At 41.3% G+C, this 15279-nt stretch overlaps 1 protein-coding gene across 5 annotated transcripts in view; it reads right to left on the bottom strand.

The window, feature by feature from the left end:
- FBXO38 (F-box protein 38) overlaps positions 1-15279 on the bottom strand; it is a 69446-nt gene that overhangs the window by 10470 nt on the left and 43697 nt on the right. For 3 of the 5 annotated variants that reach the window (XM_045284479.1, XM_004696709.3, XM_045284480.1), the window contains 6 exons: positions 14031-14150; positions 12401-12580; positions 10172-10906; positions 4931-5031; positions 4223-4325; positions 543-709 (listed from right to left, as the gene is read on the bottom strand). In XM_045284479.1, the coding sequence (XP_045140414.1) occupies positions 543-709; positions 4223-4325; positions 4931-5031; positions 10172-10906; positions 12401-12580; positions 14031-14150 (1406 nt within the window). The remainder of the gene's footprint in view (positions 1-542; positions 710-4222; positions 4326-4930; positions 5032-10171; positions 10907-12400; positions 12581-14030; positions 14151-15279) is intronic. The other 2 variants (XM_004696710.2, XM_004696711.2) reach the window with 2 other exon arrangements.

The following is a 15279-nucleotide window of genomic DNA, read 5'->3' on the forward strand; positions in this document are numbered from 1 at the left end:
TCTACTTATTATCGCTGTACAATTGCGCCTACCAAACCTGTGATGTTTTGTGGGGTTCCCTCTTACCCTTAACCCCACAGTAAAGTACCGGTAAATCTACTTCATGTCAGAGAGCCAGACTTTGAATTAGGCAGTCTGGAAACAGAGTCTATGCTTCTAACCCTAAGTAACTACTAATGAGTATAGAAACTTGGTGTAAAACAACTCTCCCCATTATGCTACAAACCTTATAAAAATCGAGTTGTTATGCGCCCTCGAATCTAGTCTGATGTAAAGTAACCCAATGTACAACCGAAGGAAACGCTGCCTGGCAGAGTGCCATCCTCACAATTTGTTATGTTTGAATCCACTATTGTGGCCATGTGTCAGTCTCCTTGAGTTTTCCTCTTTTTTGGCTGACCCTCCACAAGTCTGACAGAAGCATCTAGCAGAGATGCATTAAAGAAGACTGAGCAGGTGGTGCAGCTAATCTCACAGAGAGGACTCAAACTAGAGGATCAGAATGACGGGGGAATGAATGAGAAAGCACGCAGAGTTTTTACCTGCTGCATCGGGCGTAGGTATATGATACGGTTTCTCTCCGGAGGCATCCTCAGTATCTGGTCTAGCACCTGATCCATATTCAGTTTTTTGCATTGTGCATAGTCAAATCGATTTACAATTGGTGCATTTTCTACTTTTAAATGTTTCAGTACCCTGCACCTGGTAGCTACAAAATGAAAACAATAGGAAATTCAACTTTAAATGTATAATGAAAAAAGTAATAATTTAAATTAATCAATTAAATGTATACGAATAATTGAGTCTCAGATAGTTTATTTGGAATCATCTTTGTAGGACTGGCTCAACTTATATTAGAACAAAATACTGATGCAGCCGTAAAATAAATAGGTCATGCACTATCATGGAAATGCAAACAAAGTTGATAAAATTATTTGAAAAGTCAAGCAGAAGAAGGCTGATCAGCCTCATGCTATAGCGGAGGCGCAATGAGGCATCCTTTTCTATGTAAGAGTTTGCTGTAAAGCAGTGGTTCTCAACCTTCCTAAAGCGACCCTTTACTACAGTTCCTCATGCTGTCATGACCCCCAACCATAAAATTATTTTCGTTGCTACTTCATAACTGTAATTTTGCTGTTATGAATTGTAGTGTATATCATAATGTGTTTCCCAATGGTCTTAGGCGATTCCTGTGAAAGGGATAGGTTCCCCAAAATATAGGAACTGCTAACATTTATTGAAAGGAAATGAATGATTACTTTTAACTTAATTTTATGGATACATGCACCTAGATCACTCACATACACGTGACTGTACACTTATCAACACGAAATGGTTGATAACTTTTAACTCCTATCTCAAGTACAAGAGCAAAACCTTCAGAAAAAAAAAAAAAGAAATTAGATAGTCTGGACACTCTGAGGGAGAAAGATGACGCTTTCTACTCCGGTAAAGACTTTATACTTTCGGAAAATCTCAAAGGCAGTTCTGCTTTGTCCTGCAGGGTTGGCCAGAGCTGGCACTGACTTGCCGGCAGTGGTCTAGCGCGTTAAGCTACCTAACCTGCAGCTGTTCTGGAGCAGCCTAGTGGTGCACTGGTTATGCGTTGGGCTGTGATCTGCAAGGTCAGCGGTTTAAAACCCCCAGCTGCTCAGCGGGAGAAAGACTGGGTTTTCTACTCTTCCCAAGAGTCAACAGTCTTGGAAACTAACTGGGGCAGCTTACCCTGTCCTACCTATAGGTTTGATGTGAGTTGGCATTAACTCAATGTCAGTGAGTTTGGGTTTTTTGTTTTGGTGAGTAGCTATTTAAACTTAAGTCACTTAAGATTTAACAGTTCTAAAGGCACTAGCCTGTTTTCAAGTGTTTGGCAGTCACATGTGGCTAGTGGCTACCATACTGAACAGCCAATATAGAAAAAATCCCACCATTGTACACATTTCTATTGGGATAGTGCTAGTTTAGAGCATAATTAATGAAATATCCTAGCAGTGAAATGTGTAAAATGTTAATTTACTTGGAAGAGTAATTGTAATATAGTAGATGTAATTGTGATATTGTTAGATGTTACAGTACACCTAACCGCAATAGAAACTACTTCAGAAAATACCTCCTTCCTTTTTCACATCAAATTTCAATTTACTATAGTTTTTATTGCATAACCAAGCCTAGTGAGGTGACCCGATGGAAAACATCATAAAACCGTAAGACTAGGGCACTCTATTTTTTACACATCGCGTAAAGTCATCTTCTGTAACATCCTTGAACCAAACTTCAGCTTTGCTTTGTAGCTAACGTTGACGTATGGGCACTGAGCCATCTTTTAGGCTAGCTGCCCCCTTATTCGGTAGCAGAGAAAAGGGAAGGAGAAGCGGTGCTTGCGACAGGAAAGGAAGAAGACAGGAAAGGCTAGACGGCTAGAGACCAGACATGGCTAAGGTCAAGTCTAGTCTCATTTAGTCCTCTGCTATTCATTGGCTGGCTGTCTACTGGAACTGATGAGCTACTTACCTAAGATTCTTTGGCCCGTGATAAAAACAAACACATACAAAAAACCCACTGCCATTGAGTGGGCTCTTCATGACCATTTACAACGGAGTGAAACTGCTCCACACAGTTTCTGAGTAAGTCTTTACAGGAGTGGACAGCCTCATCTCTTGTCCACATAGCGGGTGGGTTTGAACTGCTGACCTTGCAGTTGACAGTCCAATGATTAAACCAAGATAACCTATTTGGTAAGAGCAGAGGCTAGGCCTAGGGACACTGCTAGGCAGCAGAGGATGTGCACAATCACCAAAGGCAAGAGCACAGGCTAAAAACAAGGCAGGTTCTCAGAGACTTCAAAGCAGAGGAAGGAATAAAGTCACCCAGCATCACCTGCAGGTAAGTGTGAACGTCTCAGGGCGCAAGGTGCAGGGTGTGGATGTTATGGAAGGAAACTCGTCCAGTGCTGCTCTAAGGCCCAGCTGGACTTCCCTGATTACGGCTGCTGTGCTTTCAGTGAGCCCAAGCTTTCTGTTTTAAAAGGACTTTTTTTTTTAAAGGACATTCTAATAGGAGGTAATCATGTATTAGATGTTTTAAGGCTAAGTACTATCTCCTCAGGGTACACAAATATGGGTTCTAAAGTCTTCTCGAATTCAGGCGGGAGGACGTGGTGTCTGTGCCTCAGTTTGATCTCTCTCTTCTGGGATTTTCCTAGTTTAGAACAAAATGTAGAGCAATCACCTGTTTATGGAATGTAATCTGTTTGCTAGGATTAATATCTAAGGGTAAGCATAAAGGACAAAATGGACATGTGTGTATATAAACATATAAAAATCTCAATATTTTTACCTCAACAAGGATTATTATGCATACAGTACAGAGTGAAAATGCAAAGTAGATTAACTTGTCTAAGACAAGAAACAAGTCAGATCTTCTTAATTTTACACGGATACAGTACATTGTACATCTCAAAAACTTAAAAGCTCTATTTGCTCAGAGACATGAAAGTAAATGCATGACAAGTGTGCTGGGCTGGAAGAACAACTAAACGGGTATTGAGTAGAGCCAGTGGAAGAGAGGCCATTGGCAATAAGGGGCAAAGGAATAAGAAAAAGTAGAATTTGGAGCGATTGGCAATAAGGGGCAAAGGAATAAGAAAAAGTAGAATTTGGAGTGTTAATGTGTTATGAACGAAAGATATGATTATCTTAATCAAATACAAAGCAGTGAAACACTCTATGTCCTCCCTACAAAAGTCATTATTTCAACATCACACAGCTAGCAATGGGCAGAGCCAGAATTCAAGCTAAGCTCCGACTCCAAAGCCCATACCAAAAAATCCCGCCCACTTCGATCCACTCAATTCCTACCTACAGTGATCCTATATAGGGTTTCTGAGACTCACTAAATGTTAACAGGTACCGACAGTCATGTCCTTCCATCTCGGAGCCGATGGTGGGTTTGAACGGCTGACCTTGAGGTTAGCAGTCCAATGCTCACTTAACATCAACACGAGGGCTCTAGGCATGCTGTCAATCCACTCTACCAAGTCAGGTAACAAAACATTTCTCTTTTGGAGAAGAATGAAGGAAAGACTATTTCAAAAAATTAACCAAACTCTGCACCTGAGCCTCACGGATACTATGTAGCTCGGGGGAAAACTAGAGAAACAGACTGTACTAGTCCTAATTTTAAAACTCATGATGCACCTGTCTGACACAGGTCCAATACATACCATGTATAAACATCATCTTGGGACAGTCTTTTAGCACGAGATCTGTGATTCCACAGTTGGTCATAGTGACTCCAACAAGATTTTTGGATTTTAATACAAGGACCTAAAAGGAGAAACGTTTAAAAAGTCTATGTGAGTGAATTTTTCTGTTCTCTCTTTTTTAAAATGGAAATTATTTAAGTTTCCATTGACACTACTGTTTTTAGTTTTATTGGCATTTCAACCACAATAGTTCAATCATACCAAGAAGAGCTGTTTTAGAGCATTTCTTCTTCCTCACACTCATTGCTATTCGTATAATGAGTATTTTTAATTGTGGCATAGACAAGATAAAACCTTCTCCAATTAACAACTTCAACATGTACAATTCTAGACTCTTCGTGCTATACAACCACGTATCCTGTCCACATTATTCTACCAGTGTTAACACAGGTTCAATGCCCCCTAAGCAAAGTGTCTCCTCTTTCACCCTTGGAACTACAGGTCGCTTGGTTTCAGCTCCTTTCTTTTGAGCAGTTTTCCTGATAGGATATGCACGTAGCATGCACTTCCTGTTCCACTGACACTATTGAGGAGGAGCTGCTATCAGGTGTCCCCCTTGAGGGCAAACAAAGGACATAAAGACAGGACACTTAGTTCTTTTCATCATGCAAGTCTACGGTCAGGCGAAGAAAGGTAAGTGTCAGGGTTTTTGTCTGTTTGTTTTACCTGCACATGGTCATCCTCAATCACGGGATCGCTGGTGCTGGTGGACTTATCTGCTGTTCGCTTCCGCTTCATGGCATGGCGCGGTTTTGTTTTGGCAACCTCTAGAAAAGGTGAGAGGAAAAGCCCCATTTTGGCCTTGCTTCCTTGGCTTGGGCAGAGCACATTCAATGACAGAAACACACACACTCCAACAAGGCAGCTCCCAAATCTATGGCTTTGTTTCTAAAGAAATACAATCACATTCAGATCTCCAAAACAAAGCCCCTGGTGGCGCAGTGTTTAAAGCGCTCAGCTACAAACTAAAGGGCTGGTGGGTTGAACCCACCAGCCAAGCTAAAGGAGAAAAATGTGGCAGTCTGCCTCCATAAAAATGTAAATCGATGAGAACCCTGTGGGGTAGTTCTACTGTCCTCTGGGGTCACTATGCGTCAGAATCAACTCAATGGCAGTGGTTTGGGGTTCTGAAACAAGATCACCATGTGCTCAAGCCTGGGCCATGTACACAAGCTAGCATCCTTGTCTCTAATCATCCTGCTTCACATTCCAATCTACCCTAAATAGCATAGGCGAATTAAACTCACAAACTTTCCTGTTGAAAAATTAAATTAAATTTAAAAAAAAACAAACTTACATTACTGTTCATTGCTTCGTGAATATATTTCAATTCCTGACACGTGGCGCTATGGTATAGTCCCCTTAATTCCTAACTTTATCCTATCCTGTATTCTCACCTCTCATGACCATGTTTCTGAAGCTATTAATTGCTGTATCTGATTCTGCCCAGAACACCTTTCCCAACTTCACGTTTTGAAATACCACCCATTTCTGCAGGGTCCTGCTCAAATATCACCTGCTCTAACAACGCAGCCGGAATCTCCAAATGTTACAACATATCACTCTATCTCCCTATACACTTTTTTAAAATCTTTCCACTTAATTTGAAGCTTCTGGATGGTAACAGCACTGTCATCGAACATATTTGAATCAATGTCAGCCCGTAGTATACAAAGCACATTTATTTTGTGAATCAGTTCTCAACATTTACTACCGAATGACTATGTCACAGGCACATAAATGGAGCAACAAATATTTACTGAGCGCTTACTGTGTGTCAGGCACTGTTCTAAGCGTTTAACTGGTATTGACTCATGTAATCCTTCCACTAGCCCTCTGAGATAAATGATCAGTCTCCTCATTTCATAGGTTAGAAAACAGAGACACAGAAAATAACTTGCCCAGGTCTAAGCAATGGTAGCAGGAGTCAAATCCAGGCAATCTGGTGCCAGCGAGTACACTAGAAAACCTCGTTCTCTTACCTGCCAAACCCTGGTGGGTGAGATGCGTAACTTATTAAGTGCTTATTATTCTAAAACATTATTGCCTAATTATAAAAGCAAATATTTTCTTAAAAGTTATCAGTTGTAAAGTCATCTCTAAAACTCAGGTGTACATATTTATTTCATTTTAAGAAAATAAATTAATAAAATTAATAGTTCCCATTTTTGATGGTTAACCATACAATGGCAGAGCTTACATTATGTGGAATGAGACTGGCCTCTGTGAATTATATCCCAACAACACAGTATGGATGTTACATACTTATATATGTATGGTGTATACATACATGATGTACACTACTGCTAGATTACAAACATTCCATTAGCCATTTTGTAATCTCAAACATGCATATGAAAAAGATCGAGCAATGACTGAGGTGCGGATACTGTAGACTTCCCAGGGATAGGAGGAACTCGACTGAGGCAGTGGGCTTTGTACACATCAAAACCGTTTTCTCCACCATTTGGCTATTTGTAAAATCCTTCTATGCCAAGCAACTGAAAGCATCTGCTTTGGTTGAAGTCTAAAAAGGAGCCCACGAGTTCTATCCATCAAACTGAGCAAAATGCTGGCATTCCAGGAGCAACAATAAAATGATTACCATGGTCTACCCGATGGATGCCTTTTCTCAAGAATTCCTGAAGAAACGTCATTATAAAAAAGCTCATTCTATTTACTAACAAGGAACCAGGCAAAGTCACACATTGCAGATACCTGCTCATGACTCTTGAACCACAAAAGTAAGTACCACACGGGTCTTTTCCATTGCTCCACAATAGCGGAGAGTCAAGGAAGTCTTGTCATTAGCATTCTCTTTCAGTGATCCGATTGTCAAGCCTCTCTTTTCATGGACTGCTTGCTCTCCTTCCCTTGAACTTATTCAAATAGGGGCTGGAAGTTAATTTTCCAGCTCTACGAAGTTCCCAAGGGGGATTCATAAAGTCCATGGAAAATGGAATTTAAAAATAATGAATTTTCCAGGAGCTTTTTGAATGCTTCTTGAATTTTCCAAGAAAAGTTATAAAACTTAATAGGAAAACAGTTTTCAGTTTTGATTGTTCATTTTATGCCTTTCCTTCCTGTTTAAAGTCAATTTCATCTTGTTTAGGGACTTAACATTAGTGATTTCATCAACATACCTCATGTGATGGTTTCTATCAACTATTAAGTTCACAATTAATCACTGGGCCCCATACCGTGTGTGAGGCATTGTGTTAGGAGCTGGGAATACAAATTGCAGACAATGTCCCTGCCCTCATGAAGCTCACAGTCTACTAGAAAGACAGACAGTAAAACACAGAATTATGACAGTGTGTGGTTAACATCAGGGCAGAAGATACTATAGAAACACAGAAAAGCAGTAGACCCAATGTAGTTTTGGAATCATAGACTTTAACATTTATAAAATCTTATTAATCTTAAATACGATTCTTTGATTATACAATTATTTTGTGATGCTTGTATTCAAAGTGATTAAACAATGAGAAAAGAGAATATAAGTATTTACTCCCGAAACAGGAATTCATAAAACAAATAAGTATATTATTTAATATGGCTTTAATTCTACACAGGTCACACATTTAACAAAAAATAGAAACTTCATTCTGTTTGATGTGATTTTAAAAATTCAGAGCACGCAATCAAGACTGATTTTTTTTTTACTAGCGCATATTTTTTTCCATAAAACTTCTGAAGCAGAGTAGCCAATAAACCAAAAATCAAACCAAACTCACTGCCATCAAGTCAATGCGGACTCACAACACCCCTATAGGACAGGCTAGAACTGTCCCTTTGAGTTTCCAAGACTGGAACTGTTTATCGGAGCAGAACGCCCCATCTCTCTCCCTAAGAGTGACTGGTGGTTTTGAACTTAGGATCTTTCGGCTTACAGTTCAATGTGTAACCACTATGCTACCAGGGCTCCCCAGAGTGGCCATAGGTACTAAAAATGTTAGATTAAATTTAATAGATTATACGCTACCCAAATAACTCATTCCAAACGAGAATTTGGGTAGCAGTAAAATCAGAAATGTGATATTAAAATTAAAAACAAAACAAAAATGTTAGCCTCAGTATCCATTGTATAGTACTCAATTTAGAGGTAAGAATCAGAAGATAATAGATGGAATGAGAGTCTACTTTTAAAATCCTGGTAATAAGTATGAAACAGTGTTCAACTTTATTATGATTAGTAAGCAAGGTCAGATGTAACTGATAAAGGAGACAGCACAACATGAAACAAAAGCGTCAAATCCCAATGGTCATATGGATCGTCTACATTCAAAGAAAATGAAACTTGAAAGCTCTCCCATGAAAACCATAAAACTAGAGCTTCAAGAGTACCTTGGGTTTCGACAGAAACGTTTTCAATGCTCTAAGCATGAATTCTCTTTCCAGTTAACTCAATCAATGCTATTCCAAAAAAGCCCAACGTGAATTTTTCGTAACTTGGACAAAAATATTATAAAATCAAATCTATAAAAATAGATTTTAAATATATGAGTCCCTAAAGAAATTGGGAAAAAGAGTGCTAGGGAACAAAGCACTGGCATCTACTAAGCAGCACATCCAGAGAAGTGTTGCCAGAAATTTAGCACACGAACACTTCAAAATCACAGCATGATACCAGGATGCCAAGAAGGAGCACTCAAGTACCATGGTGACAATTTGGAGAAGTAAAATACAGGAAGCCCCCATGGGTTGAAATAAACTCCTCAAACACATAAATGAAGAAATAAGTGTTTGTGAAGATGTGAGCATTTACGTGAACCAGCCATAGGGAAGGCCTCTCACAGAAATCAGACTAAGAAAGTGTCAGGGACTCTTCTTGAGATATGACTTTGCAAAAATGAAAAAACATGCGAGGACTGACTTCCTAAAGCATGTAACATGTAAAGTAGGAAAATACTCTTACCATATGGCAGGACTAGTGCACGTAGCGCACAGTGGACTCTTCAGATTAACTTTACATTTCAATATGAATTTATGCCAACTGTGCTGCCTGCCATGTAGTTGATTTAGGCCTCAGCCGTATCTCCTTTTTGTCAGGCTAGTGCCACTGGAGCCGACAAGTTCTACTGAGGATGGCACTGACCCTGTCCTCGTGGGGGGGGGAATCTTAAGATTTTAAATTGGAAGGATATTTGGACAAAATAAAAACGTATTATTATTCACTGGCAAGAATTAATGATTTAAAAAAAGGCAGGAGAGAGTAATAAATGTGCTTCCTCTCTTTCCACCAACCTGATGCTTTGGTAAACGCCGAACTGTACACTATTAATAAAAAGAACTGTGGGTACGAGTTTTGAGTATCTAATTACTAAAATGATTCCCATTCAAACTAATCACTTACCTGTTTATTTCCTGCCAAACCTAACTGGAAGCAAAACTAGACTTCAAGAAAATCCAGGAGCAGTGCAGAGGCAGAAAGAGGGAGAGACCAAGGGAGCTGCACTGGACAGGAGTCCTGTGCCCAAGAGCTCCAAGCCCTTACTTTGTTGGCTAAAGTTTAAGACTTCACTAAGCCCGAGTTCCCTAAATCGGGGATAGGGGCAGAGTTCATCTACTGGGGCGTAGGCATTAGAATCCGTGTTGGATATACAGGAACAATGCAGATATGCAATTTCTTTAAAGGCTGAGCTACTTGAGTTGTTTCTGGGTTGGGTGTTTTGCAAGCCCACCCCTGACCCCACCCCACCCCACCCCACTGCTGAAAACTGCCCCGAATGGTTATGATCCAAAGAGCCCCACCCCACCCATCCACCCACTCGTCCACCCACCCCCCAAAAGAAAAGAATTCCATCTGTCCAATTGGCTTTCGGGAAAAAGAGGGCTTATGGAGTGAGCTACTGCCTCCCCCCGAGTTCTAGCCTGCAGTTGCTAATGCTGGGAGCATTGCCATACCTGACTCAGATACCAGCGGTACATGGGAGAGTCTGCTCCTGGCCCTCGTTAGGGGCCTCCGAGGGTAGTCTTCATTAGACTGCACGTCACAGCTCTCAGGCTGGGAGCTCCCCCTCCTGTCCTCACCTGTAGCCCCAGAGCCACTCCCATTAGTCCTCTCATCATGTGCTGGGCCTGAAGACCCCCCTTGTGGCAGAGTCCTAAAGGAAAAGGCGGGTCTCGTACCATCCGGGCCATTCACAACACAGGCTCGGCTGGTTGAAGGACGTTCCTCATCAGAACACCTGCTAGTTCTCCTTTGGGATTCCTGGGGCCTGTGACAGCAGCATCTGGGGCAGACAGAGCTCTCTGCATCTCCCTCCTCCATGGCCTCAGAGTCCTCTGACCCACCGGGGGAGCAGACACACTGCCTGGACACATCCACTTCTGTAGGGCTAGGCTCGGGAGAGCCGCCGCTGTTCACCGTCCTTACAAAGCCGGGGCTTTGAGCAGCAGTGCTGTGTGAGCTGGAGTTTCCCACTGTGCTGGCGGTGGTGCTGCTGCAGCTGGGATAAACATCCTTGATTTTTTTCTTTTCAGGAATATCCCTAGCTGCTTTCATATCGGCTTTGATCTGCTCACTGGTGACCTGACAGCCTTTCTCACAGCTGCTTTCCTCGAGGGGAAACTGCTTCGACTGGCCCATTTGATGGGAGTTGTACCTCTTTCGAAGTGGAGTCTTGCCTTTTCCACTTACTGCTTACAGAAAAAGAAGAATGGCCCGAGGAAAAGAAAAGATTTCAGTACAAATTCTGGACAAAAGGCAAGAGTAAATCTGGAACAGGAAACAATGTACACTATTTTCCCTAGAGTAACACTGTGACCACATCATTCATCTGCTCAAAATTCTCTCTGGTAACCTAATGCCCACCAGGCTCAAATCCAAACTCCTCTTCTCAGTCTTCAAGGTTCTCTACACAATATGATTCCAGTCTCCCTTTCCATCTGTGTCCCTTCTATGCATTCCACTCTCCCCCCAAAGCTTTTGTCTGATCAGCCCCCTGCCTGACTGCCTCAGAGCCTTTTTTCATACCAATTCACCAGCCTTGGATTTCGGTAGGGTTCTGAGCACCCAGCCCCCAAACCACTGCAGTATATGACAGACCCTGTAACAGTGTTCCTCAGTTTTTGACCTCACATTTCCACCAGACTGTTAGTTCCCCACAGAGATAATATGGCTTCTTTTTCTTTTTAGTCCCTCACAGCACCTAACACAGTCCCTGAGGCACAGTAAGGCTCATTGAATGTATAAAAGAGTGCTTCAATAAAGTTTTGCCTGGCTAGCAGAAGATCTCATTTCTTAATTCTGAAATTAAACTTTCTAGGAAATGTTAGATTAGCCTGTTGGTTACATTCAATTTCCTAAATTCCAGTTTCCATGTGACATTAAATGCTCCTTTCAAATAGAGTGTAAAGTTATCTGAATTTCTTACATTAAAAAAAAAATTGAGTAACCAGTCCGTGGTTAGTTAAGTTATTCTATTTCTAAAGAACCAAGCTTTCTTTCCACTCAAAGAAGTATATGTATACTTCACGTATAAGCATTAAATGTACACTCAACATTTAAACATTTTAAGGAGTAGGGTACCCAGGGGAAATGGAGTGAACAATTTTCAATGACATCTTTTTTAAAACTGGAAAGCAATGGTTCTGAGAAACAAAGGGAAGGAAAAGTATGAATCTAAATGTTAAGAGAGTCATAGTTTCTTGGTGAGGCACACAGCAGAAGCTGTTTCTTCGATTAAAAGGGAGGCAAGGGATGATAAAAATATTCTTTAAAGACTCCCTCAAAACAAACTGGTCACCAAATGCAGGAAGTACAATCAGATGACCCATCCGCTGGGGAGGCTGCTTGCTCTGCTCTGCACTGATTGGGAGTCATTCAGTACATGGGGCGCGAGCCTCTGGCTTCCCCTGATACCTGACAAGACCACTTCCCTAAACCGTAGGGCTCAAGTTTACTCCTCTTTCCCGGGTCCTCATTCCACACCTTTTTGCTGAACTACACTTGCCGGTGATATATTCCGATCCCCTCCTCACTTGGGCTAGCACCTCTCTTGCCCCCCGTCAGTTCATACAGAGTATGTTAATCGCACCACAAGCTGGAGCAGGGACATATTACGAAAAGGCCAAGTGTCAGTTCTCATAGTGATTCTCACTAACAGGTCAGAGCAAGCCACAATCTCTCACCTGACAACTCCCTGGACTGCACTGACTCTCCGATTTTCTCTTCGCGCTCAGAGTAACGTCGAGCGCCATTCTTAGGAATCCAGACTTCCTGGAGTTCTAGACTGTCTTCCTCATCATCACTCTCTGAGTCATGGACAGTAATTGCGGTTGGTTTTACTACACGCTGAAGACCACTGGGTCCTGAAATGAAAAGCACAGGCCTAATAGTTACTTTTGGCCCAAAAACGGCTCTCCCTCAGAGGTACAGCTTCCAGGGATTACTGTGTTCAGAGATGCTCTGGCTCTGTGGGGCCAGAGCTACCACTCCTTGTGTCATAGAATAAAACAAGTGCTTGGGAAAGATACTCTGAGATCACTCTAAGTGTGAGACATCCTATAAGTATTAGCTGCAATTAATAGGGAAACTAACCCCACATATTTCTAAAGACAAATTAAAATCGATCATATAGCATGCCACCCCCCCCCACCCCCCCAGATGCTTCAATACAACGGGCTTCAAAAGGCTAGTGAAAAAATTCCATTATCTTTTCATACCATTGTTCTCCATCCCTTTGATGCCTCTTCATATTTCAAAAAGTCTTGCCAAAATAATTATTTACTTGAAAATGAACTGGGTAGTTTTACCTATTTTGCAAATATAACAACCAGGGCAAAAATCCATGAAGATGAACCTCAGAACCTGCTCTGAACGTGAGTGAACAGTCGGGATTAGTGACCAACTGTTTTCTCAGATTGGGACTAGATCTATCTCAGTGGCTGCATCAACCTCAAAAGGCTGGATACATGTCACATTTTGGTTCTTGGAGCACTACATAAAAATGGTTATCCGTTAGGCAGCATGCCTGGTCAATTGCTAGTTTTACCCAATTCTCCATCAATCATATAAAGTTGCAAGGACTCTTGTCTTTTCCTACCACACTGCACAATGCCTAGCAGAGTAAGCACTCAATAAATATTAACCGAACAGGTGGCTGCATCTGTAAGACACTTAAAACAAGAGCAGTTAACAATATTTTCAATTGCATGATAAAATGGCATCCTATGAAGCAGGAGTCAGACTACTAATTTGAGTTCTAAACCCCAGGTCTATGCCTTGGTCACTGGCTGGATGGTCTTCAAGCAAGCAACTCAAACTTTTAAAAGACTAATGGTGTCCCATCTGTAAAATGAAGGGTTGTATTTAGTAATCTATAAGGGCCTCATGACTCTTTAACCTGCCGTAAATCACTCAATAGCAAATAGAGTTGATCCGGTCATTAAACCAAGTCATTCTCTCCAGTCACTGAAATAAGGGAGGGTACAAATAGAATATTCAATCTGAGCCTTTATTTTCTCATTAGCAATCTGAGTGATTTCCTTCTCTCGATGCTCACGTGCAAACACACACACTGGCCAACCAATAAAGAAATAGTTGTGGTTGCTGCAGTTTATATATATCCCAAATAAACTGTAAAAGGACTCATATGTATATTCATATCAATAGACCATAGGCCTCAAAAATGAACAGCACACAACACACCATCACTCTAAGTTAAGAAAAGCACCCATGCTTAGCTCAGTAATTTTCTCTCTGTGTACAGGCAGGCCCCGGTTTGCAGTGTGATGAATGCATGAAGGGTCCCATACTTACCTGCTTGTTCCTCATCAACATCCACAGGAATAACTGCCTGATTGTGAGCTGGAGCCTCATTGCCACTCTCCGCTACCACCTCCCCATCTTCTTGCACCATGTCTTCCATCTCATTCAGTGCTTAAACGAAAATAAACACAGTCAAAGTGGAAGCCAGGAAAGGTTTAAAACCACACTGCCCGGCCCCTCTGAGCATCGAGCAACCTAGTGATTGCTGGGCCCAGTTTGGAAGAACAGCTTATAACCACACCTCATTGTACAGCTATTGACAGAAAGTGCCCATTTAGTCTACCATGGAGGAAATCCCTGATGACAAGAATGACCAGGGTGATAAGGTCTAGTACTTCTGAGAAGAAAAGGCCGAGAGAGACAGTCAGCTGAGAAATGACAGCACAGCATTCATTCCTGGAGATAGCAGAGATGACCAACCACTTGAGGTACATGTATGGTGCTCTCTAAGCTATTCCCTGGACTGTGGTGTAAGCCAACAACCAGGTAACTCTACCAACATCTTATACGCAATGAGTCTTCTCCTTGTCCAAACCAGGATGTACTGGGAGTAACTTTGTCTTCTTACTTTCTGGAGAGTGGAGTTACATTTTTGGTTGTTGTTAAATGTGTATCAAGGATTGTGAACTAATTTATTTAGCAAGCTTATTTTATTATAATTGACATGCTCTATTGGCATCATTCTTCAGTATCAGTAGATGAGAACATGTGAAGTACATCAGACCTTACTCCAGAAGATGAGTTCAATAAACGCTTTGACCAACAAGCTACAAACAGTGCTTTCTCTTTTAAAATCGTGACGTTCCCAAGACAATTTAAGGTAAAATTCCTGGTTTTAACTAGCTTTTGCAAGATTAAATACAAATACTCTCAAGTCAGTATTCAAGACACTCCATCTAGTACCTTCTTACCACCTTATGCATGTCTAACTGCTTTCCATCTGAGGCAGGACGATCGCAACACTGTCCTTCACATTCACCAGCAAAGCTGGAACCCAGGGGCCAACAGAGACTATGCATGCCTCTCAGGATAAAGTTAATCTTTTTGTGTAATCTATATGAAGAACTATATAGGAACATCAGCCAACAGCTAAAGTGCATGTTATATCAAGTTTGATGTTAATAGCTTTACATATCTATTTTTTTAAATCGTTTTATTAGGGGCTCATACAACTCTTATCACAATCCATACATACATCAATTGTGTAAAGCACATTTGTACATTCATTGCCCTCGTCATT

The sequence above is a fragment of the Echinops telfairi genome, unplaced genomic scaffold (assembly GCF_000313985.2).
Source record: "Echinops telfairi isolate 266 unplaced genomic scaffold, ASM31398v2 ScPeMD7_7469;HRSCAF=8507_0, whole genome shotgun sequence".
Classification (NCBI taxonomy): domain Eukaryota; kingdom Metazoa; phylum Chordata; class Mammalia; order Afrosoricida; family Tenrecidae; genus Echinops; species Echinops telfairi.